This window comes from Simochromis diagramma, unplaced genomic scaffold (assembly GCF_900408965.1).
Source record: "Simochromis diagramma unplaced genomic scaffold, fSimDia1.1 OVJJ01000602.1, whole genome shotgun sequence".
Taxonomy (NCBI): domain Eukaryota; kingdom Metazoa; phylum Chordata; class Actinopteri; order Cichliformes; family Cichlidae; genus Simochromis; species Simochromis diagramma.
This window is the reverse complement of record NW_024387040.1, coordinates 8,554,445-8,580,495: the sequence shown is the minus strand read 5'-3', so window position 1 is coordinate 8,580,495 and position 26,051 is coordinate 8,554,445. Positions and strand designations below refer to the sequence as shown.

At 39.4% G+C, this 26,051-nt stretch overlaps 2 protein-coding genes across 13 annotated transcripts in view; both read left to right on the top strand.

The window, feature by feature from the left end:
- Nucleotides 1-6,615, top strand: part of myom1b (myomesin 1b) — a 28,647-nt gene extending 22,032 nt beyond the window's left edge. For 7 of the 11 annotated variants that reach the window (XM_040044179.1, XM_040044172.1, XM_040044173.1 and 4 more), the window contains 11 exons: nucleotides 141-200; nucleotides 450-537; nucleotides 627-665; nucleotides 755-860; nucleotides 1,050-1,213; nucleotides 1,452-1,488; nucleotides 1,635-1,657; nucleotides 3,000-3,055; nucleotides 3,196-3,411; nucleotides 5,963-6,104; nucleotides 6,207-6,615. In XM_040044179.1, coding sequence (XP_039900113.1) covers nucleotides 141-200; nucleotides 450-537; nucleotides 627-665; nucleotides 755-860; nucleotides 1,050-1,213; nucleotides 1,452-1,488; nucleotides 1,635-1,657; nucleotides 3,000-3,055; nucleotides 3,196-3,411; nucleotides 5,963-6,104; nucleotides 6,207-6,439 — 1,164 coding nt within the window. In that variant the 3' untranslated portion in view covers nucleotides 6,440-6,615. Of the gene's footprint in view, nucleotides 1-140; nucleotides 201-449; nucleotides 538-626; nucleotides 666-754; nucleotides 861-1,049; nucleotides 1,214-1,451; nucleotides 1,489-1,634; nucleotides 1,658-2,999; nucleotides 3,056-3,195; nucleotides 4,303-5,962; nucleotides 6,105-6,206 lie in introns of those variants that run through there. The other 4 variants (XM_040044181.1, XM_040044180.1, XM_040044174.1 and 1 more) reach the window with 3 other exon arrangements.
- Nucleotides 6,616-8,651: 2,036 nt separating this feature from the next.
- LOC120741346 (phosphatidate phosphatase LPIN2-like) lies at nucleotides 8,652-26,038 on the top strand. Of its 2 annotated transcripts, none has more exons than XM_040044185.1 (20): nucleotides 8,652-8,779; nucleotides 16,420-16,620; nucleotides 17,979-18,074; nucleotides 18,187-18,485; nucleotides 18,573-18,689; nucleotides 18,837-18,960; nucleotides 19,060-19,534; nucleotides 20,141-20,240; nucleotides 20,382-20,569; nucleotides 21,166-21,259; nucleotides 21,353-21,422; nucleotides 21,504-21,587; nucleotides 21,882-21,961; nucleotides 22,477-22,633; nucleotides 23,185-23,333; nucleotides 24,304-24,390; nucleotides 24,476-24,628; nucleotides 25,100-25,214; nucleotides 25,340-25,443; nucleotides 25,546-26,038. In XM_040044185.1, exons 2-20 carry the CDS (start codon nucleotides 16,429-16,431, stop codon nucleotides 25,688-25,690), a joined length of 2,829 nt encoding a protein of 942 aa, XP_039900119.1. In that variant the 5' UTR covers nucleotides 8,652-8,779; nucleotides 16,420-16,428; the 3' UTR covers nucleotides 25,691-26,038. The 2 variants fall into 2 exon arrangements, with proteins under 2 accessions (XP_039900119.1, XP_039900118.1); XM_040044184.1 differs by lacking the exon at nucleotides 8,652-8,779 and adding an exon at nucleotides 8,786-9,011.
- The last annotated feature ends 13 nt before the right edge of the window (nucleotides 26,039-26,051 follow it).

The window sequence follows — 26,051 nt, the reverse complement described above, 5'->3', positions numbered from 1 at the left end:
GTCCCTTATCTACTGTATAACTCACGAACCCCTCACATCCCATCGTGTCGTATTGTCTGTAAACGTCTGTCCAATTATGACATGCTTTCCTCACAGGTAATTCAGCATATAAACATGATGTCACATGTGTCCCATTGCAGCGCGACCTCCCCGCAGACACAGCAGACATTGTCGACAGCCCGATCTGGAGAAGACTTAAAGTTGGGATCAGTTATCTGTTGTGACCGTGGGCCAACGGCCACCTCTGGTTTTCCCGTTTTTGCCTGAGAATGCTTTTCTTTTTTTTTTCGTAGCTGTTGTTCGCCTCTTATTTTTGCTTTTGCGTCATATACATGTGCACTGCAGCGCCCCTAGCTGAAGAGAAGCGCTTGCCTTTTTCAGACGAATACGCTTAATTTCCTTTTGCAAAACCTTCCTGAGCTAATTTGCTGTTGCATTTTTGCTGTCAGATTTCCAAGAAGGATGCTGGTGTGTATGAGGTGATTCTGAAGGATGACAGAGGACAGGACACCTCCACACTGAATCTGACAGACCAAGGTAACTTTGTACGGCAATACAACAATGAAATCAGAAACAAATGCAGCAAATGAACCACTTAGGGTGATAAAATGTGTCGTTTTTTTAAGGTTTCAAAGACTTGATGAATGAAGTTTTCAGTGTTATCGGTAAGAAGAAATATTTAGTCCACAGATGATGTCATATGTAGTACATATTTAACCCAACACACATTAAATAAGGATGTTTATCTTTGCAGCCAATTCCTCCACTCCACTGAAGATCACAAGCACAGATGAGGGCATTAGACTCTACACCTTTGTCAGCTACTACAACGACTTGCTCCAAGTCACATGGCACTACAAGTAGGTTCTTGGTTGGTTGACATGAACAAAACAAGCAACTTTTAATCAAATCTATACCTGATGTATATTTAATTTTCAGTTGTGAGTTGTCAGGATTAAACCACGTGTTCATCTTATCAGACGCTTCTGTGCTTTTGTGTCACAAAGTGGCCTTTAACATATACGTTTTTCATATCGTCTCTCTGACAGGGATTCAGCAATTGCCTTTTCTGACCGCATAAAGAGCGGCGTGGTCGGGGAGCAGCTGTGGCTTCAGATCACAGAGCCCACAGAGAAAGACATGGGCAAATATGCCATCGAGTTCTACGATGGAAAAGGTGGCCTCAGGAGGACCGTTGACCTCTCTGGTCAAGGTGAGAGTGTCTAAGTGACTTTATAACTGGGCTGATTTCACATCTTAAACTTTTTTCATCTTGCCAGCTTCCAACATGTTTACATGATGTGAAAAGTTTGATTTTCCTTTTGTAGGAATTATCACCTCAGTTATCAGTTAGATTTCTTTAACGTGATGTTTTGCAATTATTGTATGCTGTGCGACACAAAGATGTGTCTTGGCTTGTAAAACTGATTCTTACAACTTTTGTTTTACAGCATTTGATGATGCTTTTGCAGAATTCCAGAGACTCAAGTAAGTCATTAACCAGCCTAAAACTAACATTTCTTTTCTGTATGTAGCCACAGTCCCAGCAAAGCTTTTCTCATATAAGGAAAAATGATGTAAAGAATGTCACTTGTCATTCTCAACTTTGACCTAATTTGTCATTCTCTCCTCAGAGCTGCTGCTATTGCAGAGAGAAGTAAGTAGTACTCTGTTTACAATAGCTCCACTTCTTTAATATTTGGCCTTTTCAGATCTGATAATGAAGATGCTGAATCTTCATGAAGACGGGTTGCAAATATATTGCTTTTAAATGAGTTTCAAATTATGTAGCTAACTTTACTGTGACTAAAAGTACAACCAGGGCTCAGTAACTTGACTATTAATATGATTTCAGTTCCTCAATTTATTTTCTTCCTCCACTTCCGTTGACTTAAAGTATAACATGTTGTAGAAAGCAAACAATTTTTACATTCCTAGTTAGAGTCATTTGTGTATTTGATTTGTGTCAACTACTTAAACTGAGTTATAGAAGTAACAAAGGATAAGTCACGTGCTGACATGATACAAAGAAACACCCTCTGTCAATTTTAAAAACTCATCTAATCCATAGAAAAGGTCTAAAAATGAGTTAAATGCAACTTTAGATGAACAACAACACATGACATATTACTTAATGCCATTGTCTTTCTTTTTGTAATTCTTTTGTCTATGACTTCATCAGTGCATCACATCGCTGTGGTTATATACTGGTATATGCACAACTCTCTTAAGGTTGGACTTGGACTGGACCACTGCAGCACATTGATATTTTTTCTTATTCAGCTGATCTGTTGTAGATTTGCTGCTGTGCTTGGGATCATTGTCGTGTTGCAAGATTCAATTTCAGCCAAACTTTAGCTGTCAGACAGACGACCTCACATTTGACTCTAGGATACTTCGGTATACAAAGAGTTAGTGGTGGACTCACTGACTACAAGATGCCCGGTTCCTGTGGGTGGAAAGCAAACTCAAATCATCACCCCTCCACCACTGTGCCGACAGTCGGTATGAGGTGTAGAATATACTGTGTTCATCTGAGGTTGTATTTTAAGACCTGCTAAGAACCAGACTGTTTTTATTATGTCCTGATACATAAAACCTGAGAGTGAGAGGGTGTAGCTATTTTCTTTTTATCATGACTATAAACCTCAGTGGGTCAAAGTGAGCTCTATTCTGTGAAGTTTAAATTAACTCCAGTTAGTACTATAGTTTATTCTAAAAACATTAAGAAAAACTCTTTTTAAAAAAAAAAAAAAATCAGAGATTGTAATTTAAAAAGCCAGTTTACCATATTTATTGCAAATTTAAGTCCATTGCAATAAAATTGGAATGTGTTAAAAACAACAAGCAACAGCCCTGAACATGAATACTAACCCGAAGACTGTTCTGAGCCACATAAAGTCTTTCATGTTAGATAAAAACACAGTTTGCGTGCACTGTGTGCAACATGCTTTGTTTTTGAAAATAATTTTTCATTAGTTAATATTGTTACTTTTCAGATCGTGCTCGAGTAGCAGGAGGCCTCCCTGATGTGGTCACCATACAAGAGGGCAAGGTAAACAGTTTTAGCTGAATTCATGTGGTTTGCACATCATATAGCAAACTTTGACATGGCCCACTGTCTTCAACTAAGAGTCTTAACCTTTACAGTGACTGCCCTGAGTGTAACTGAGTTGTGCCTTATTTTCCATTCAGGCTCTCAATCTCACCTGCAACATTTCGGGCAACCCCGTGCCAGAGGTCACCTGGCTGAAGAACGACAGAGAGATCACGTCTGATGAGCACTGCATCCTGAAGTTCGAGTCGGGCAAGTTCGCCAGTTTCACCATCACCGGCGTGAACACGTCAGACTCGGGCAAGTACAGCATCCTGGTGAAGAACAAGTACGGCACAGAGAGCGGGGACTTCACCGTAAGTGTGTTCATCCCTGAAGAGGCGGGCGGCAAGAAAAAGTAAAAGCGGTCCAAATCTTGTCGTAAATATGTAAAAATGATGCGTACTGGAAAAAGTTAAAAAGAAAAAAAGATTTACAAAAAAAGGTGGTGTTTGATGGTTCGTGTAGAAATCAGTCAAATAAACTCCCGAGGTGATGAAACTGAACACCAAAAAAAGTACAAAGAAAAGAGTTACTTAAGATTATGATTAATACTGTATGTGAACATTTGGTCCAATAATTACAAATCTCACTGAAAATCTGAAGCTTATTTGTGGCTGCCACTATGAAAAAATGTCACGGTTAGTGTGGAATGTCTATTAAAAACATAAATGTTTTTACATTTGCTACAAATTATGTGGATTTCCCAGCAAACCTGACAAGACAAGTACTTCAGACTGCGTGCAGCTGTCAGATTTACTGAAACCGTGTCATTAAATTGTGGGGAAAATCTCACAGAGACGGCACAAATTTCAATTCTATCTTGCTCAACCTGCAAGAATAAACCAGTTAAGACAGACGTGCCGGGGTTTATTCCGATGGTGTGCTTTGGAAGTAAATATAATTTGTAGCAAAACCGTTAAAAATGTGCGTTTCAGTGAAATTTTAAACTTATGTGTGTTCCACTTTATTCACATTCACTCTAAATGTTATCTTCTGCAGAAAACAGTACAAGTCAGCTCACTGTCTACTCACTATTATTTATATAACACACCATTTTCCCCAGTCCATAATTAGTAATTATCCTGGATGTTGATGCAGTGAAAACTGTGAGGTCACTGTTAATACCAACAATAGTGGTTATTGTTTCTCTTCCTTTTCCCATTTTTTGATGAGACTAATAAAAAAAGCATGTATTTCCCCACCTCCTCCACCTTCTGTCTTTCCTTTCTGAGTCGTGTCACTTTGATTTAAATTCTTCACCTTTTACGTTTCACTCTCTTGTTTCAGTCGAGTTGTTCCGTTTTCACTCCCGATCACTATTTCTGTAGAAGTTGGACAGCCTGAAGATCCACCACCAGCATGGACACAACTCACCACCTTCACTGTAATCCTGATATTTGTTGTAGGACAATCATTTGCCGTATCCTCAGGATAACGTGACACTCTGTTTACAATGAGCACAAAAGAGGGACACGAAAAAAGTATTGTCTTTTTGTCATAGAGCACAAATATCCAGAACATTTCTAATTAGATAAAAGCCATTTTTACTATTATGTTCTTCAGTCTGAAATGTAATAACAGAACATAAGGGTGTATTTCAGAGCCTAGGGGCCAGATATTTTTCTTATGCATCAGTTGCTGCATGTATAAATACATAACTTTTAGTTTTTAAGTTAGCTCATTATTAAGTTGGTAATGAGATCCTTCTTGCTTCACGTTTTGTTTATATTCACCTGAAGTGACAAAACGTGAAGTTATACAAGTTTAAATCAAGTCTATTTCTACCATATATATATATACATAGGCACTATTAGGTCACCAGCTGTATGCCAAATGGTTAAGTATGTTTAACAATCCTTAATATGCACTCACCAGTCAATTTTTTAGGTACACAGCTGCTGCAGATTTGTCAACTGCACATTTATGAAGGAATCTCCGGTTCCACCACATCCCAACGACGCTTATTAGATTAAGATGTGGTGACCGGTAAGGCCATTTGATTACAGTGAAGTCATCGTCATGATGAAAAAACCAGTTTGAGAAACCTATTTGAACAACTAAAGGGATGGAAATGGTCAGCAACAATACTCGGGTCGGCTGTGTGGGCCTAATTTAGTTAGTGCTAAATCAAAGTGTGCCAAAAAAATATCCCCCACATCATTACAGAAACAGTAGCAGCAGCCTGAACTGTCTATACAATCAAGGATTAATGCATGGTTTAATGTTATTTAAATCAAATTCAGTTCCTACCAGCCAAATGTTACTGCAGAAATGGAGGTAACATTTTTTCAATGTTCTGTCAATTTTGGTGAACCCATGTGAACTACAGCTTTAGTTTGATGATGAACATTTGAACAAGCGTACCTAATGAAGCGTCCAGTGAGTGCATATCATATCACATAACCATAAAAAACTTAACAAAGGGTAACTGTATAACTAAGAAATCCTAAGAGATCACAGTTCAACTTGCACCAGAGTTGGACTCATTGAACGTTTCAGCTTGAGAGCATTTTAAAGAGAAAAGATTAAATAATATTTTTGCATCAAATTAAAGTCACAATTCTTTGCAATACATCAGCGAATCTCTCAGTACAATCTCTTCTTTCTTCTTTTAGAAAGTTGCAATAATACAAAAACTTTTGTGTTAATGTAAATTAAACTGAGGTGAAGCTGAAATTTAACATTTTGCAAAAACTTTAGTAGCCTAAATAGCTTAATTATGACAGTTTTTATCATTTTCTCTATCTCACTGAGCTTCATGGGTAAGTAGCTGATTTCACTTTCTGAATGACTGTATGGTGATTAGTTCATGATTGTAGAGCTTTACCACACTGCAATGTCTCCCTTCACTGTGGATGAACTCAGGTGGAGGTCACAGAGGGGACACCTGACTTGGGGGTGACTTCATATTGGACTGATGAAGAGGGAAATGTAGTGTTTGGCTCAAACACACCAAAAGAAAAGATGAAAACCACACTTACTGGAACTAAAATGCAGAAGCGAAAGGGTGAGGAGTTTTCGTTTGTTGTTTAAACACTGGCAAAATTACAGAATGGTGCAATTTTCCCATGACGGGCTGAAATGCTTACTAATAAATATTTCCTTACAGAATCTGTTTCAAAGGCATCGACTGTGAAAAATGTGGAAGACAGAGAGCAGGGCAAAAAAAGCGAGGCACAAAATGCGGGGGACCCTGCAGAAGTTCCTGCTTTAGATTCAGATCAAACTAAAGAGGCAAAAGTAGATTTGATCAACCAAACGCTGCCTGTTGACCAATCAGAAGCTTCTGAGCAACCTGCAGACAGTGCAGAGAAGCCTGAAGCAGTGGCTGAGACAACCTGAAATCACTGAATGAATATAAACCCATTATATACTTTGCTGTGGGCTTATCATAACATATTAATAATAACAATATTCCACTTTACACTAAATAAAATGGGATGGTACACATACTGTTTTTCAATATGTTGTGTGTATCTTTTTGCTGTATCTGCCTGAATAAAGGAGCTGTTATACTTCTTTGTACTCCATATTGTACTCTTATGAATATACAGAGTGATGCAGGCTTTCCAGCTTAAAGAGGCGCCTCTCTAGTTTGCACGGACGAATAAAGCAAACATGAGAAATTCTTGTTGTGAAACAGAGCAGAAATGATCCAGATGAACAAGAGTAAAATTTGCAGAGGTCGATTAATGATGACAACACAAACAGAACGACACTACTATAAATGTATCTTCTAAAAACTGGACTTTTACTGAGGTTGGAATTAACTTGGCTTATTTATTCAAATTTCCTTCAGGAAATGTAAAGCAGCTCTTTTACATAACAGACACATCAGTTCTGGAAATCCTTGTGTAAAAAGTGAAGCGAACTGCCTGGTGTTTTATGGGGAAGTGAAACTTGCCACTTCCTTTTCTCGAGCCAGTGGATGCCAGACTAAATTTGTTCCGCCTTAAAATTCATTTATAGAACAGTCTGATGGCACAGGGCCATTGAAATGAGTCTTCACATTCAGTCCAACTTGTGTTGCTTAATATGTATCCTGCTGATGTGTCCTGGAGCAAATCTTTGCTCTGTTGTGACCTCTGACCCCAGAACATAAATTATGGAAAATTGATCTTCCTAACATTTGATCTTTGAAGTATCCACTGAAGAAGAAGTATTAACCTTTTGAAATTAAAATATAACCCGTATGACTGTGCAGATCATCTACACTGATCATGCCTTGTACATTTTGAAACAGTTTCATATGGATTGACTGTTGTTCTATTGAGTGCAGTGTCTCCAGAAATACCGTAGAAACCTCATAAAGTGGAGATTTGATTTTTATGCATCTTTATCCATAGCTTTCTCATTAAAAGATGTTTTTTTCTTTAAAATACCTTCAGAAGCTTACGTTCAGAAGACAGATTAAAACTTGAATATTCTTAATTAAGCTGCTTAACATAAAATTTAAGTTAATTTATGTTACCTCTATAGAGTACACAGCAATCTGAGGACATTATACTTCAATGCTGTGCTCTTGAGTTATTGTATTACTGTCTAATCCTATAGCAGCTAAGGGATGGATCAAGATAAAACGGTCCATTAACTTCACCAAAAAAGAAAGATTTAAGCCTGATTTTAAAAGCAGAGAGGCTCCCTGTGTCCCCAGCCAAAACTATAGTCTGCACATTTTCTATAACAAGAAATCTAAAATATGGTGTTTCCAGGATTTTTTAATGGGGTAAAAAAGGTGGGAACTGAGAACAAGGTGGGAACATTCATGTAGAAATTGCTGAGCACAATTTTCAGGTTTATTTGTTACCCAGTGTCTTATTGCAGATTTATTGCATAAAAAGAAGTATAACCAAACAGTTTAAACAGAATTCGGTGTGGGTTAATTGTTTTGCAGAGTTGGAAGTTTGGACTTTTTTACTTAATTAAAGGTTCAAATACAAATGTCCTAAAGTAAACATGCTCATTATATAGAATGGCACTTTTCACTCATAAACATTACATTGGATTATCATTCTTAATTTATTGACATGTATGTCACTTTAATGTTGCAGCTGTTGATCACTTTAATGGATAGATAGATCTATAATAATACAGTTAATACAATAATGCAAACATAGAAACTCATAAATAAAGTACAAGTGCATTAAACCTGTACCTTTGTAAAATACTAGCTACGTAACTGCTGGTCCTATCCATGACTTCGCCCAATATTGTAGGGCATTGGAGATTGCCAGTCACATTTCAGGGGTGACCTGTGCCACCACATGCCCCTCTCTGGACACACCCCTGACCTAAAAGTCATATTCTGGGCTATTTTGACAAAATATGGTTGCATTTCTTTTTAGGTTGGGCAGCATAGGCCTATTCTGATACCAAATCTTAATTAAAAAGTATGTGACTTCATTTTGAATCCTTTTGATATTTCTCTTAAAAAAAAGTTGAGGCTGTGCACACCACATTTTAAGCAAACTCTCCATTTTACCTCTAAACCTCCAATAACGGACTTCGCTAATAACTAACCTAATCACCTGACCACCTGCGCTGAAATCACGTGCGGCCTCATGGTCACGTGGTGTGCTCCTTCTCCACTTAGCGGCTGTAGAGGCGGAGAGACTCGGCAAACTGCCGGCGGAGAGGCTGAGTGACGGTGTGTCTCCCTGCAGTGAGCCGGTACTCCAGCAGGTAGGATGATTTAACCGCTCGCTGTCCTCACTGCGCTCATTTAAGAGCTGGGGGAGAATTTAAAGAGGCACAACCTGACTTCCCGAGTTTAAATATTGCCCCGCTGCTGCGGAGCGGTTGAAGGAGACATTTAGCTTGCTTGTATGTAACTAATGAGTCCTGTTTGATTCTGAGTGTCGCTTGTGGACAGTTGATATATCGAGTAGAAGTCAGCCTGTGCAGGATAATGAAGGTTTGTGACGCTAACGCGTTTTGTTAAATTATAATAAGCGCCGGTTTTGTCAGGTTAACCGTCAGCTGTGTCCTTAAACGCCTCATAGGTTTCACTACAGAAATACTAAACTAAAGCTGGGTATTTAGAGACAAGAATTTGAATGTAATCTACAGGTGCACGGAGCCTACTGCTTGGAGTGACTAAATGTCAAACATAATCATTTACAGCTACTTAAACGTGGGAAATTACTAAATTAAAAAAAAAAAAAAACAGTTAAAATCATTTTTTAATTGAAATAAAGCCCTATTTGAATTTTCAGCTTCAGAAAGTCAAGTGAAAAACACACATACAGTGTTGCTATGTTTCTTTTATGAATAGGTGAAAGGGTTTTAATGAAAACAGATCTTTAACACGACCTTGGTCAAAACAACACCTGGCTGACTCACAATCACGTTGGACAGTTGGATGTAGTGAGCAGTAGGAACGTGCCAAGACAGGGAAAGCTAGATTTGTCCTAATCTTGTAAACAGGATTAACACCTCTTTAAGTCCTGTCACCCCATACAGAGAGACGGGCCAGGATGAGTCCTGGATGTGTATCCAGCCATTTTTGTAATCAACCAAAAAAGTAAAGCTTTTTATTATATTATTGTGTTATATTTGTATTGTGCCATAAATTACATCATATGAATACAAATTGATTCCTTTGAATGAGGAAGACGCCCACACAAATGCTGACATTTGAGGCAAAAGCCTGTTGGTCTGCTGACTAATTTGCTGATGAGCTGTTTACCATCGTTACCAGTTAGTTTTTATTTAATTATTTTTGGATTTTTGCTGAAAAAGTTAATCATTATACTATATTTTAATTGACATTTCTGATAAGTGACTCATCATTTAGCATTTATGTTACCAATCCTAAGTATTTTATAGTGTTAGCTGTGTGTTTTTGACTCTTTTGGTGGACAAACATGTGTGGCAACGTGGACATTTTATTAATCAAAATGGGTAATCCCTTATTCACAAGGGATTCAACACTGGGTAGTTTCCATATGTTTGATTTGGGGGATTTGTTTTTTTACACATCCTGACACAAGCGATTTATGTCTCATCCCAGAATGGAACCAGAGACCTTTTGCTTGTTAGGTTAATTTGTAAACCTCTACACTTGATTAATGGTATATTAAATTAAATTAAAGGTATATTTAAAAAATGATAAAGAGATGAATAAATAATGAAAATAATTTAGTTCCAGCCCACCTGGAGGTGTAGATTTTTGTACTTGACATTATTCTTAGCATTTTCGCATGTTAAGACCATTTTTTTTTATTTAAATTAAATGTGTATACGTGAGTAGTTGTCCTGAATAGTCTTTCTGTTGTTTTTAAATGTCTCCCACTGTCAGAATAGCAGAGGTGTAAAGATTGTGAAACTGTGACTAAAATTGTATTAATAAAAATATCAGAATGATGCTACTCTGTTTGTGCAAAGACTTCCTGCTAAGTTGAGGTTTTCTTACGTGACATGCGCACACGTGCTGTCTGCTCAAGAGCTGTCTGCCATATTGGATGAGATACGATCACTGGTTGCTAAGGAAATGTGTATTCCTCAACTGGTTGGCAGTGGTTACTGGAGGCGTCTGGCTGTTGCTTTGGTTGCTAGCAAATTGTTATGGTTATGTTTGTTTCTTTGTCTGCAAATACTCTCAAACTAGCCCAGTGGTAGCAAAATCTGGAAAAAGTACGACACAGATGAGAAATGGAGAAAGTTCCCCCTAGTAGACAAGTTCGTCACTTACATTAAACTATGACCGCAGCAGTACGCTAGCGACCAAACCAATCACAAGGAGCTTTTTGGCCAACTTGTTGGGAAATACAGGTTTTTCCCTATCGACAGGTGGTTGCAAGGGGGTCACTAACCAGTCTATGGGTTAGCGTGACTGGAACGTTAGCATTTTCCAAGTGGCTGCCATCAACCTCTGGGAACCATGGTTGGCGAATACAATTTTTCCATCATGACCAGTGGTTGCAAGACGATTGCAGACCAGTCTAGGCCTGTGTGTTCCTTTACATATGATTTGGCACGTGCAGTGCTGCTCTCTGAAACCCATTCATTTCTATTGCTTGCGCTGCACAATAATGGTTTCTTGCTGCGCAGTGCCAGCGTGGCGTACTCAGGGATGTGTGGTCAAAGTTTGACCTAGTTCGACTGTACCTTTGCCTGACCAATAAAAACAAGTCTAGAAGACTATGAAGAAAGCATGTGCGTATCCGAGTTTGGTGAACTTTTTGACACACATTTACGTGCATAGATAGATAGATATAATACAACACAAACTCTTGTAGAGGGTACAAAGTCAAAGAGAGACATGTTTTGAAATGACAAGGACCAGGTGTATCTAGTACACGTAGAGCGGCTGCAAAAAAATGACATACAAGCAGAGCGCAGCAGCCAGCGCAACACAAACTATGTCCTTCGCTCTAGCTAGCGGTCAGCGCAGCACATGCCCTCTGCCCTCTCGCTCTTTCATGTCTGTAAACACTCTCCTGATGACTTTATGGACTCAATCTCTAGTTTCACATCATAGTGAATAAAATGTTAAGTCCATATTGAAAATTATGTTTTAGTTTTGTTTTGTTTTTTTGGTTGTATCTGACAAGTTGTTGGGCAACAACTTATCAGTTACAAGCTGAAATGAGTGTACAGTTTCACATCCTCGTTCACCTCTTGCTTGCCACATCCAGTTTTAGAACATATGTGTATTCATAAAGGCACTTTGTAGAACAATAGAGGATGTCCATCTTTTATGCTGTTGATAGGTATGAAGCAAATCATGAGTTTGGGTAGTTTTTTAATCACCTCCTAGTGGAAAATAAGGCTCCATATTGTTTTTGATTTGTATATTCTTGTTATGTTCTGTATGAATTCAGTTAATTTCAAGTCTGCACACTTTGGCCCCCCAGCTGTACAGAACATCATACCATTCTATCTTTAATGTGGGAACCTATCAGCTAGTCTGCGGCCAAATTCTCTGGGGATATCAGCCAGTATTTTCAGACTTTCAGTGCAGCCTGGGGATATCTGGGCCAAGACTTAACTTTCTGTCTGCAGGGAGAAAGCTTAGAGAAAAACTAATAAAGAGCTAGAGTATGGTGGCCAGTAAAGTAAATTGACAGTTTACCTACATGCAACCAGTGCCTGTTTAAATGTCACTAGGCTTTTGTACTTTTAATACATACCAGAATAATCAAATGTCTTGCCCCATATCTACATTCTGCAAATTCACATGCACATATCTGTTTATAGAGCTTATGATGTGTGTGACGGAAGTGCTGTGGGAGTCGAACTCATTCTAAATTTGGTCATGTGCATTGCAGATAAAGCAGACGGTGGTCAACAGCACTCAACAGGGAGCTCTGATTGTTGTTTTTGTGTTCTCATCTAGACACTTCTGTTTTGAACACAACACGAGCGTTGCAGTTTTCAGGGTACAGCTTGCTTTGGTTGACAGTAGGGCAGGAAGTCACAGGATATTACAGGAACTCTGTGCACACAGTGTAATGCTGTTATCGTATCATTAAACACTGCGCGACATTCAGTAACCTTTGTGGTCTTCTCAGCACTGAACACCCAAGTTTGAGATACATTGCTGGTATTCTGTATACATTCATGGTTTCCATAGAATGAGTAACGGCTATCTATGTCTTGTGCCAACAGATCAGATTTAGTTTAGTCCATGACCTACTTTTGCATTCTTAAATATGAAACATTTGGATGGTGATGTGTTCTGGCACCTGTTGTTCTGCATAGTTTTTCACATTTTATAGAGTAAATTATTATTCAAACCAAAATCCATTGGATCAAAGTGTTCCCTGAAGGTGTTTTGCACTGCTTGTAGACACATTTCAAGCACAGGTTGTCCGTGACTGGGGGCCTGGTGCTGGATTATGTAAGCGTTTTAGCTAAGGCCTGGGGTAATTTTTCCTCAGAGTGCATGTAGAAAGGTCAGAGGAGCTGTGCTGCATGGCACAAACCAGGAGCAGGCTGCTTGAGGAGGACAAGGGGGGTAAAGGAGGAGGGAGCACATGGAGTCCTCAGGAAGGACACCTGTAGAGCAGCGGGACCAGCGTCTGCACCTGAAGTCCCTCTGGACTCTAGTGAGTTGGGGTGCTGCTTTGACTTCTGTCTTACTGAATAGTATGAGCAAAGGTGGACTTTTTCACCTTTGCTCTTTTTATAATAAGAGTAAAGGTTGGTGTTTGTGTTTTTTGTGGTCATTTATTTAAGAAATGCAGGACAGAACCTGATGGATCTGTGAATGATACTGTGTTTAATTATTGGTCAGTCTGTATATTATTATTTCACCTGACTGTTGAGTAGGTGGAAAGGGAGAGTGAGGAAAATTCATGTAAGACAACAGAAATGTATTGAATTTTCATTGATAACGAGGAATATTAGAAGGTGAAATTAGATTCTATAGAAAAATTAGTTGATTAAGAAAAGTGATTAAGTTTTCCTTCCTTGCTTTTTCCAGCCAGTTCACTGTGTGATCAGCTTCCCAGTAGGTATCTTATCTACTGTGAATATATCTACTCTTGTAAACCTGCTCCAGTCCTTTAATCCTAACTTCATTTTACTTTCTGCTGCAATCACTAAACATCTTTACGCTATCTTTAGGTTAGGTTCATGATACTGATGAAAAGGTCCTGATGTGCAGAATTAATGGCTGTAGATATGACTGGATCTCCAAAGGACCACATTTTGCGTATTCATCATTTTCAGCTATTATCAGCAGATTGTAGTTCGCTGAGTATGTTTTTGGTCTAATGTCTAATCGCATTAGAGTTTAATTGGAACACTGGCTGCCGGTCTTAGAGGCTGAATGGTTTCAAAGTCCAAGCAGCTGGTAAGCAGCTCGCATCTAGTCTCTTAATTGTTGTCCCAAACACAACACAATAACACTTTTTTTTTTTTTTTTTTTTTTTTTTTTTTTTTTTAACCATTTAGGCCACACAAATATGAGAACTCCTTATCTGCATGTCATGTTTCCTGTTGCAAACCATACATTAAAGCATCTGAACTCACATTAAACCGCAGTAATTGTAGGTGCTGAGCAACATGAGAACATATAATGACAATTGTACGATTTCAACTTACGTCCTGAAGGGATGAAATAAGGTTCAGTAAATACAAATTTGAGCTCTGAAAACATGGCCTTTGTTTGCTGTGGTGTTACGAACGTACATGAGAAAAGCAGGAAACCCCAAAACTGCATTAGCTGGAGTAATGACGTAATGTAACCTGGAAGTGTAATGTGATAGCTTGTGTACGAGGGACGCATGAGACAGTTCTGATAAATGTAACGACAACTGATTTTGTCAGTGATCTGAGTCAATAATATTGTATTTTTACATTGTCGTAGTGTTGTGTGTTGTTGTGTAAGAAGTTTCTTTTATTCATTGTTTACTCAATCTAGATTTAAAACTTACACACTGCTTAAAATGTTTAAATCAAAGGCATTAACCATATTTTACGGTAAATGCAATAAAATAAAATTAGTGTTGAAATCACTGCAAATTATTTAAGTTAGAAATATCCTTAAAATGCATTTGGTGGGTTTTTCTGAAGTGACTGTTGTGATTATAAACAGCATAGGCCAGAGTTCACCTTCAAACCTTTTAACCTAATCCACTTGGGTGTGAACTCTCTTTGTCCATCTACACATCATGTTTTAGCTACGATGAGTCCATAAATTGTAAGTTTTATGCTTTTATTTTAAACTTTTAAACCGTCACAGTACAAGAATTGTGTACTGCAGTGGTGGTAAGTTGCAGTTCTTACTTAGTTGTAATATATCCGACTGTCCACAGTACAGAGTCCTATTACACTGACTGACTTGTGCTTTATTATGCAAGCTAATACAGGGGTTGTGTTCATGGAAGACCTCGACTGAGAAATATCTTATTACATTTGGATTCAGGGATAATGTTGTTGTATGAATACCAGTAGAAAAGGGATCCCGCTGTGTTAACAGTTTACAGTTGACACAGTTTGGACGCGTGCTGCACTGCCTCTGTATTGGGTTATCTTTCAGCACCAGTAGATAGAAAACCATCAGGTCACAAATCAAATTCATCTAATGCAAAAAGGTTTTGCCTCATCTGGCCGTCTCTCCAGCCACAGCAAATGATATTGAATCGTCAGCCGGATGGACTAATATGTCAATGATCTTTGGGTTGTGTTTCAAATTGGATTCCCCAAACTTTACCAGCTCATGAGTACCACCTTTTCACATCTTATTATTATTGTTATTCTCTTTCAGAGGTCCTTATTATAATAAGGGACGCGTTGTAGTGTCCTTTCGACTATTCTTTGAGATTCATAGCAGAAAATTAAAACAAAGAACAAAAAAGAATGATTTTACTTTGCTTAGCTTTGAGTCAGCAGACATGAATGACCTGAAACATTCAGAGAAGATTAATAATATGGCTGTTAATGACATGTCATTATAGCATTGATAAACTCTGGTAGAAATAAAAATGACTGCTTTAACCACTGAGTCAAAATACCAGAAATGTTTTTCTAAAGTGATCTGTGACTAATGTAAAATGCATTCCTCATGTCCCCTTCAACAATAAAAGGTGATGAAGCAGACATGAGGATTTAAAGATGAGAGAATAATATAATTATATGTATTTAAGGCTTCAGTGCTGGTGATGATTATAGTGAGTATGATGTGCATAAAAAGTACAGAAATGTTAGTAAAAATAAAAAAGTTATGAATATGAATAAAAATACAATTGTGCTACCAGTGTGTAACAATGCATTTTATTTTCATTGTAGCATTTTTTTTTGAATTCTTAATTAACCTAAATTTGAGGTTTTATCACTCCTTTTTCCTCTAACAAAGTCAGGCTGACATGTCAGACAGGTTTCGCTTGTTTATGTAAAACTGTACATAAAACTATCACAGATTTATTGCCAGCTGTACAAACTGTACAAAGGTCTTTTCTAACTGCTAAGGATTGTTATGTTGTTAACACTCAAACTGGTTACAGAGAGATAAACTAGATGTGACCCAAGTTGGGTCCCATTGATTGTAACTTCTGCTCCTTGTGGACACAGAAACACTTTCAAAAACGTGCTCTCTGGTCAATTCTACATCAGCAGCCTCGGTGCTGTATCTGAGGCACTGATTAAGTCTCGATCGCCTAGGACTCTTTAAGAAAATGGGACAGAGCCACTGTGTTTAGGGACTGGCATGCATTTCCTTTGCAGGCTATTCTGAACAACAGGGGCCTCACGACAGGAACCATGTCCTAGAAAGACACAAAAATGACCTCGTGATTTTATTCTGCTGTTAATCCAGACAATATAAGGGGTTGGAAGGTAAAGTGTAAATTAACGAAAGCTATTTTTGCTGACAGGTGAACACCATGAACTATGTGGGGCAGCTGGCAGGCCAGGTGCTGGTGACAGTAAAGGAGCTCTATAAAGGGATCAATCAGGCCACTCTCTCAGGCTGCATTGACGTGATTGTGGTCCGACAGCCCGATGGGACGTTCCAGTGCTCTCCTTTCCACGTCCGCTTTGGAAAACTGGGGGTGCTGCGCTCCAGGGAGAAAGTAGTGAGTGTCTGCTTCAAGTAGAAGTGCACAGGTGTAAAAATCTGCAAATGTGTGCTGTGAATTTAAATGAAAGCGTGCTTGCTCTGCTCTGAAGGAAATATTTGAACCTAAACATTTCGGTATCCTGGAGCAGATTTTAAAATAAATGGAAAACATGTCTGTTTAAATGTTAACAAAAACAACCATAGAAATGTTTTTAGATAGATCATAGATCATAATGGCTAATTTTATATTATGTGGGGTGTCCAAGGTTGCACAATGAACCTGTGTGTTATCAAGAAGCTGCACAATAGATTTTCTGTTCATCTGACTGCTCTTTGCCTCTCTCTTTCCATCTCAACCACATTATCATCCAATCCACTCTCTGCTTCTAACAAGAGCACACTGCACTCTCTCTATTTATAGCCTCTGTATAGTGGGTAACTGAGGATGGAGACAGAATACATAGACTAAAGCTCAATTCAGCCTCTTATTCCCAGCTGATCGAGCTTCATCCTCTTCAAAAACCGTGTCTTACATATAGAATAAGCCCGTCTGTTGTAGACTTGCAGGAAAGACTGACAGGAACAGGAAGTAGTCTGTGGTTGACTGAAGATGTTTTCACTTACTCTGTAAATCACAGAGAGGTTTAAAACATTTCTTACTACAAACCAAGCAGGAAAAAATAGAACACAGGTGTTAAATGCCCTGCACCTTGTGACAATTTAAAGGTGCTGGGAGTCACTTAATCAGCACAGCTGAGTTTAAAGTAGAAGAGAATTATGAAAAACATTTTTTTCATGGTTTAAAGAACAGGTTATTTCCAGTATTGGAGCAGATCAATGGAAAATTAAAAAAATGAAAACCTTTATTTGAGTCCCTGGGTTCCTTCTGGAATTCCATGCATTTATGTTTATGAGATCATCAGTGCCTCTGCTGATTCCCTGCACTGAGCACCAATACTTGAAGATGGCTTAAAAATGGAGGCCAATAATCACTAAAATCAGCAGATGACTGGATACCAGGAAAACACAGCTAACATTAACATTAGCAGGAGAAACAGTTATTTTTTCTTTAGTCTGACCAACTTTTGGTGAATGCGTGAAACAGAGCACTTACTGTACTTCACTGAACACACTTGGGTGTTAATACCAATAATTTGGGGGATTTAATGCTGAGAGCCTTTATGGCTTGTTTGTTTTAAATAATGGGCAGAAGTCATGGCGAGTAGTTTTCTCTGTGGCTTAACTCTAAAGCTTCTGTGACGACATACATATTGTGCTTTTCTGTTAAGCCTCATTAGGGTTTGGTAAAAAAAATCTGAGGCCATCTGAGGAGAACAGAGTTTAAGCATCTTTTGAAATGTTGTTTGACTGCAGATTGATATAGAGATCAATGGAGAACCTGTGGAGCTACACATGAAGCTTGGAGACAATGGAGAGGCCTTCTTTGTCCAGGAGACGGAGCAGAATAATGTGAGTTTTACCCACATAATATGAATAAAATTGAGCTGAATTATCTATCGTTGCTCTTTTTTTTTTTTTTTTTTTTTTTTTGTACATGTATTTATTTTTTTCTCTGAAACAGGAGATTGTTCCAGCCCATTTGGTGACCTCACCTATCCCCACAGAAGAACCTCTGTTCAGGAGCAGAGAATCCAGATGTGGGGGAACAACAGCAGAGACCAGCCAGCCCCTCAGTCTGGAAGAGCCAGTCTCTGTAAACCTCCACCCCTGCTCCAATTCAGCTGGTAAAAAGAAGAAGAGACGCAGGAGAAAGCACAAAGCTGAGCCACGTAAGGAGGAGCAAACGACGGTGTCTGCAGCTGGGGAGCTGGAGCTGTGTGATCTCAGTTCAGATGAAGAGCAAAATGCACACAGTGGACGGTGAGGAGACATGCTTACTCTGAAAATTGAAATTTGACCTGTTCTTCAATGTAACTGAATTATTCATTTGTTGTTTCCTGTCATCAGACCATCTTCACTGTCTGCAATGAAGGAAAATATGGACCACAGACAGCATTCCCCACTCACCGCCCTTGAATGGGACAGCTACCCATTCTCTGATGGCGACTGGTCGCCCTGCACTACGTATGGCCTTTTCTGTTTCGTCCATTCAGATGTTTACAGAGTTCCTACAAGCAGAAAGATCAAACACTCACACATTAAATCAGACTGGGCTGAATAAAACAAATTATTCCTACAGCATCATTAGAGCTTTTATTTTTCTTATATCAGGGAGGTACCTGAGCCCATGTCACCGAAGAGTGACTCGGAGCTGATGGTGAAGCCGTCAGAGAGCATGCTCAGGGCTGAGTCGCACATGCAGTGGACTTGGGGGGAATTTCCAGAATCTACCAGGGTAAGAGTCTAAAACTTGGAGTAGTGCTAGTTCATATCATTCAGTTATATATATCTAGAGAGTTGCTGAAAAATTCTAAAAGCTATTTATTGTGTTCAGGTCAACAAAAAGGAAAAATGGGAGCCAAAGACTTTGACCATCACTCCCTCAGAGAACACACACTTCAGGGTTATTTTGAGCTCTGAAGCCATGGAGGAAGAGTCCAGAGGGGGACGGGGAACAACAGATCCCGTTTGCAGTATCGTAAAACCTGAGCCCCGAACCATCAAACCTGATGAATGTAGCTGCAAAGCGCAGCCCCCTGCTGCTTCATCACATGGTGCAAACAATACAGAACCCAAGCCAGACCTTTCAAGTTTGATATCGAGCAGCTTTACACCAGAGCCCTGCCCAAGCAATGCTGACCTCAGTGCAAAAAATGCAAGCAAGGCCAGGTGGACATCTTCACCCCCCAGCCGCCAGGACAGCAGCTCGACTGCCAGCGCAGGTAGTAACCAGACCGGAGACTCTGCAGCTGTTTGTCCTGACCCAAGTGCCAATTCAAAAGCCACCGACTCACCCATCAAGAGAAGGGGTAACACTTTTACCTTAATCTGAAAATGTCATATATACTAAAGGAATTTGTTTAAACCTACAGGTTTAATATAGAAAAGTTTAAACAAACCATTAGCAGGAGAAAGCTTTCCTGCAATTTCTGATGCAGAAGCATGTCTTAGAAGTGTAGGAGAATTGTTTAGATGAGGAGGAGGGAGGCTTTGACTCCTTCATTTCATTTCATTACAAAGAAAGGTCCTCCCTTACTTGGTCCCCCCTGGCACAGTATAATATTAATCACAAGGATAAGAAAAGGCTACAAAAAGAGACCCAGCAGTTCCCTGTTTTTGAGAGAAGAGCTACTAATAAACTTTTAAATCGGTCCCTGAAAATGTAAAGCAAATATCATAAGAAACAATCCATAAAAATAAGTCCAAGATGAGAAAAAGTTGAGAATTTTTCAGAGACACTCTTTCTGACTTGAACCCATTCAGAGTATGTGAATGTTGACAGGAAGGATGTGGTTTCTGTTCCGGCCTGAGTTCATACTCTGTCTGGGGCTGCATTTTGTACGCGAAAGTGAAGTGAAAAAAAAAAAAAGTCAGCAATTTCAAAGAAGTCAACCCTTTGTTTTCATTTCACAAAGTTGTGAGGAAGAGGAGCCAACATCAGGGACCAGAAGATATTTACCTGGAAGACCTCACCGCACTCGAGCCTGACGTTGCTGCCCGGTACTTCCCAAAAAGGTACATACCTGGAAACCCTTTCAGCTACCCTGTTCTGTCCTGCACCCTTAGACATGGTGAAATAAACACTGTATACTTTTGAAACACAAATATGAAAACCACTTTCTGATATTAGTGTCTAAACCTGCACTCTTGTTTCAGTGAGTCAGAACAGGTCAATAAACACTGGGTGGAGACAGGACAACGCTCTGGATCCCAGTCACCCCAGTCAGTGGGGAGTGCAGCAGCAGACAGTGGCACTGAGTGTCTGTCTGACTCTGCTGGAGACCTGCCTGATGTCACACTGTCACTGTGTGGAGGCGTCGGTGAGAACTCGGAGATCTCTAAAGGTAGCTGTAGCTTTCCCTCCCTGGAAGTCTGACTCTGACACCTTGTGCCCTCTGGATTACGTGCTGGATCTCTGCCAGTGTGTCATTTTCACTTTGGGGAGGTTGAAGGCAGGCAAATCTGGTGTGTAGGGCAGGCCAGCACCCAATGACATGAACCGTCACTCTAAATGTTGTCAAGATGTTACAGTAGAACTCCTTTAGCAGGAATAACAGTCTCACCCTGAAGGACAAAGTCATTGTACGCAGCCGTGAATGTCGAAAAACAGCGAGCATGCTCCTGGTTGCACTTGTTACCTGTTGACCTGCCTTTAGCCTCTTGAGCTAAAAATTGAAGGTTTATAGCCAAGGACACATGTTTAACACAGAAGTTTATGTTTGACGTCTGTTTGAGGAAAATGCAGATGTGCAAGAGGTCAAACTTTAATTTTCCATATCAGTTATTAAACTTGTGCGAAACAAATAAAGCTTTGAATTATTTTGAAAAGAAAAGCAGGGTATATATGTTTTTCACTTACAGCTCCTCTGCAATATTAGTTTGCAGTATGGTTTGGCATCTTTATTTTTAGTGTGGCTCACGATGATCTCTTTTCTTCCAGAAAAATTCATGGAGCACATCATAACCTACAATGACTTTGCAGAGAATCCAGCAATTATTGATAATCCTAATTTGGTGGTCAGAATTGCAAACAGGTGAGTCCTCCTGCTACCCAACAGGTGCACTGTTTCATCAATGTTTTTTATAATCTTTGGAACATCCAGGTGTTATACCTCCTTATATTTCAGGTATTATAACTGGACACTGGCAGCACCATTGATACTCAGTATGCAAGCTTTCCAGAAGAACCTGCCAAAGGTATCCTTTAGTGTAAAGTCTTAAGATTTAGCTGCTTACATCTGCACACTTATACATATGCTTCTGTTGTTTGACTGACAGGCTACAGAGGAGGCCTGGGTGAAGGAGAAAATGCCAAAAAAGTCGGGACGCTGGTGGTTCTGGAGAAAGAGCAGCGTGAAGCAGGTGTGTTTCTATGAAATTAATAACTTCTCACTTTTTATGTAACACTCCTATTTTCGAGTGTAGCGGGCGGTAATCAGTAGCTTTGAATTGTAAATGATGTGAGTTAGATGAGAAACAGGTTACCTAAATGCATCAGTAACCATTACATCACTCACTGCTTTGCATCATTATGTAAAGACTCTTCACTACCTTATGAAACAAACTTTTACTGCACATTGTTTTGTTTTTGTTTTTTTTTATTTCTATATCTCCAATAAGATAAATTTAACAACATTTCTTCCTCTTTTTTTTTAGTTATCATCAGAGACCAAGTTAGAGAGACAGGAGTCTCTGACCACAGAGAGCCCTTCCCTCCACCAGGCCCCAGAAACACAGTGAGTCAGCAACAAAGCTCTGGCTTCCTCACAACACTACAGTCACACATCAGGATGAGCAGTGTTGGGTAAACATGTCCCACAGAGGGTGGATTAGCATGTTAGTCAGCATGCGGTGCTGTCATTACATAACTCTAAATCAGTACGAGTCCAGGAACCAAACAAAAAACAGTTTAAACATTAGTTTGAACTAGCAGATTCTATCTTTAACTATTGTAGAAATCATTGAAAGTGCTTTCAGTTTCAGTGTAAACTGTGTCAAGGGCAAATGAATACTTTAAGTAAATGAATTAGCAGGTCTGCTGCCCTCTTTTGACTATAAATGATGCTGCAAGGTGGAGTTTCGTTCCCTGAAAGATATTTGATATAGCATAAATAAGTCATTGTGAAGCAACGTCAAAATGGGCACAATAGCAGGACAATTCAGTGACATAACTCTTTTCTGGGCCAAGGCCCATTTTCTCTAGTCTTGACACCATTTGCTGGTCTTCTTCAGACTGTACTCTCCTCTACAGGCAGAAAGCTTCAGAGTGGTCCAGCGATGATGAGACTAAAGAGCTGAATGCTGCGGCTCCTGCTTTAACACCTACTGAGCGCGCGCAGACGGAAAATCAAGCACCACAACCGTGTCACTCTTACAAGAAATCCCTCCGCCTTTCGTCCGATCAGATAGTAAGACCTCGCACCGCTGAGTGATTAACTGGGAAAACCTACAAGCAGACTCATTTGAGTCGTTTAATTTCTGTTTCTGTGAAGTGCAGAGAAAAGCCCTAGATTAGATATTTTATTTATTTTGTTTACAAAACATCCCATCATTGACTCAATGCAGCTTTGAGCTACAGAACAGAGTTTTCTATGTTTATGCAAACTGTAGTAAAATCTTGTAAAATGTTAGAACACAAGCACAGGCATTCATGCAGAAAGTGACAGAGATAGCACACACATATATAAACATGCTGATAAGTGAGAATGTGAACAATAAGGGGGGGAGCCTTAAATTACATTTAAGTTTATGGTCTCTATTAGGTAAATGAAATGCTAAGATTTAGTGGCCACAATAGCAGGATGTTAAATGAACAAATGTATTATATCCAGCATTCTTATCAAGCTCAGTTGCTCATGTAGTGGAAGGTATCTTATATTGCAAGTAATACTTCACTTTCACACTTTTTGGTGCAGTATTTGTGTTTAAAAGAAAACTTTAATCATTGTGTCTCTTACAGGCCAGCCTGAAGTTAAGAGAGGGGCCAAATGATATGACCTTTAGCATAACCACTCAGTACCAGGGAACGTGTCGCTGTGCAGGGACCATCTACCTGTGGAACTGGGACGACAAGGTCATCATTTCTGACATCGATGGGACCATCACCAAGTATGGGGAATAAGTATACTGAAATAAATACTTTGTATTGTCTTTATTTCATGAGATTTCAGAGTGTTTTGAGTCTTATATGCTTTACGGCATATAGTAGAGTGCACAGGGCAAAATATTTATCAGCAACGGCATGCTAAGAAGGTACTAATTTGCCTTTCTGCACAGTCAGAACTGCAGTTTCTCTGCTCAGACTTTAGAGGTCAATAGACAAGCCTGTGGAGTTCACATTGCTAAGCACAAACCTTGTCACTTGGACCAGTAAAAGACACGGAGGCAAGAGTTCTGTTTATTTGGTGCTATAGATGCATAAATGCTAAAAACAGGCCATTTTAGCCCATTATGAGGTGGTTGCTATGCATCAGGATGACACCATTATATATGATATAGATGAGAACCTCCAGGGGCCAAAGATGTACCTGTGTGCCAAGTTTGGAGGAGTTTGTGGACAAACAGATTTTGTGTATCATTGTAGTATTTAAACACTTTCCTAACATGCTTGTCTCAATCTCTAGTTTAATATCTAAATAAAGAAGTTCATTTAGTGCCAGTTAGTGTAAAATAGATGATAAAATTGTGTTTTCTTTACCTATTTAACTTGTTGTTGATCAATCGCTACTCTCTCAGGGTGCAGTGTCCTCATCAGGCTCACTACACTTTTGTGACTTGTGGAGTCTTTTAAATACAGTCTGAAGTAATAAGCACTATTTTAACCAATTTTAAAGGTGAATATGCCCTCTGAGCTTTAATGTCTCATTTTAATTAATCACAGATGTTTTACTTGTATTGACATTTTAATTTTTTATACTTGAGTGTACAGGTTGGAGTGTTATGATGGTAAACTTCTCTAATTTGTTTTGTTTGATAATACGCAGCATCCAGTCATCAAATATGGATCTGCAGTATCTATTCCACTCATCATTTTTATGCTCAGCTCTGTTATAGTATTTTACATCTACTTTCCCCACAGATCAGATGTGTTTGGTCAGATTCTACCTCAGCTTGGTAAAGACTGGACCCACCAGGGAATTGCTAAGCTTTACCACTCAGTGCATGAGTAAGAAACAGTAACAGTTTCCATGACTACACCCTGTTAGGCCACAAAGACGTCAACAAGTAACATGAACATCTTTCCACTGCAGGAATGGCTACAAGTTCCTGTACTGCTCGGCTCGAGCCATCGGCATGGCTGACATGACTCGAGGGTATTTGCACTGGGTGAACGACAGAGGGACTCTGCTGCCTCAGGGACCCCTCCTCCTCTCCCCAAGCAGCCTCTTCTCAGCCTTCCACAGGTAAGAAAATAAAACCTTCCTTGTCTTATGTACTGCTTGTTCCAGTCAACAGCGCTATTTGAATAGCTGGGAATGAATACATGATTTAAGATGCACAAATAAATGTTTGTGCTTCCCAAGAGAATAACAGTGACTATAAAAAGCCTTTTATCACAATGCAAATTACAATCATTTTGCTTTTTCTTTTCCTTTAATGAAATGTTATTTTAGCTCCAGTCACACGTTCTCACGCTGTGGAGCAGCTGATGACCAGAAACTTGAAAAAACAAACTTTTCATTTTAATGATGCAGGCTAAAGATAATATTTGCAGGTTTTAACTCCTGTCTGTGTCGTGCATTGTGGCTGCTCATTAGATGATTCAGTCATTCAGTGAGTTTGAAAGTCATGAAAAATGAGCTCAGTTAAAAGGAAGGACACTCCAGCAGCAGAAGGACTGAGGTTAATTCTTTAATTCTTTCTTTTCTTGTTAGAGAAATCATAGAAAAGAAGCCTGAGAAGTTCAAAATCGAATGCCTCACAGACATCAAGAACTTGTTCTTCCCAAACACACACCCCTTCTATGCTGCCTTTGGAAACAGAGAAAGCGTGAGTTTCTCAATTTTGTCCCTGTGCTGTTAGTACTTTTGAGGTTTTTCTCTTTGAGATCTGACTGAATTCTTATGATAAATGAATGAAATTATACTTTTTCTCATTTTGCTTTTGTATACAAGGATGTGTTTGCCTATAAGAAAGTGGGCGTTCCTGCGTGCCGAATATTCACAGTGAATCCCAAGGGGGAGCTGATCCTCGAACAAGCCAAAGGCAATAAAACATCGTAAGTAGGCGACCCATCCCTGGAGTCAGTTTGTGTCTGCCAGCTGTTTCTCTCAGACAGACGGTCATTGTTTTCACTGCTGCTGTCTTGTTTTTTTGGCAGATACAGCCGGTTGAGTGAGCTGGTGGAACATGTTTTCCCTCTGCGGAGTACACAACACAACGCAACCTTCAGCTGCCCAGAGTTCAGCTCCTTCTCTTACTGGAGAGAGCCCATCGCTGAGGTGTGCCTCGAGGAGCTGCTTTAACTTGGACTACCAGTCCCCCGAACACTTTAACTCTGGTTATTTTGTTGACTCTGCAAAGGCTTAATGCCAGTTACGTTCACATGTCCGAGAGCTTTGTAGACCACTAGGACAGTTTGGAGTATTGATTCACTCCATATTGCAAATATATTTCCTTCATGCACCTCGTTATTTAAACTTCACAGAAAAAAACTTTATCTGAAGGCTTTTGCAAAGTTTTCCTTACAGGAGCAGAAGTTTCTTAAGGACTTGATTAGACAGTGGAGCTATAACAGTTGGTGTGATCAGGTTGTGCGACATACGAAGCGTGATCACAAAGTCCTGTGACTTCATGCACAGTTTTAAAAAAACTGCACCTTATCTA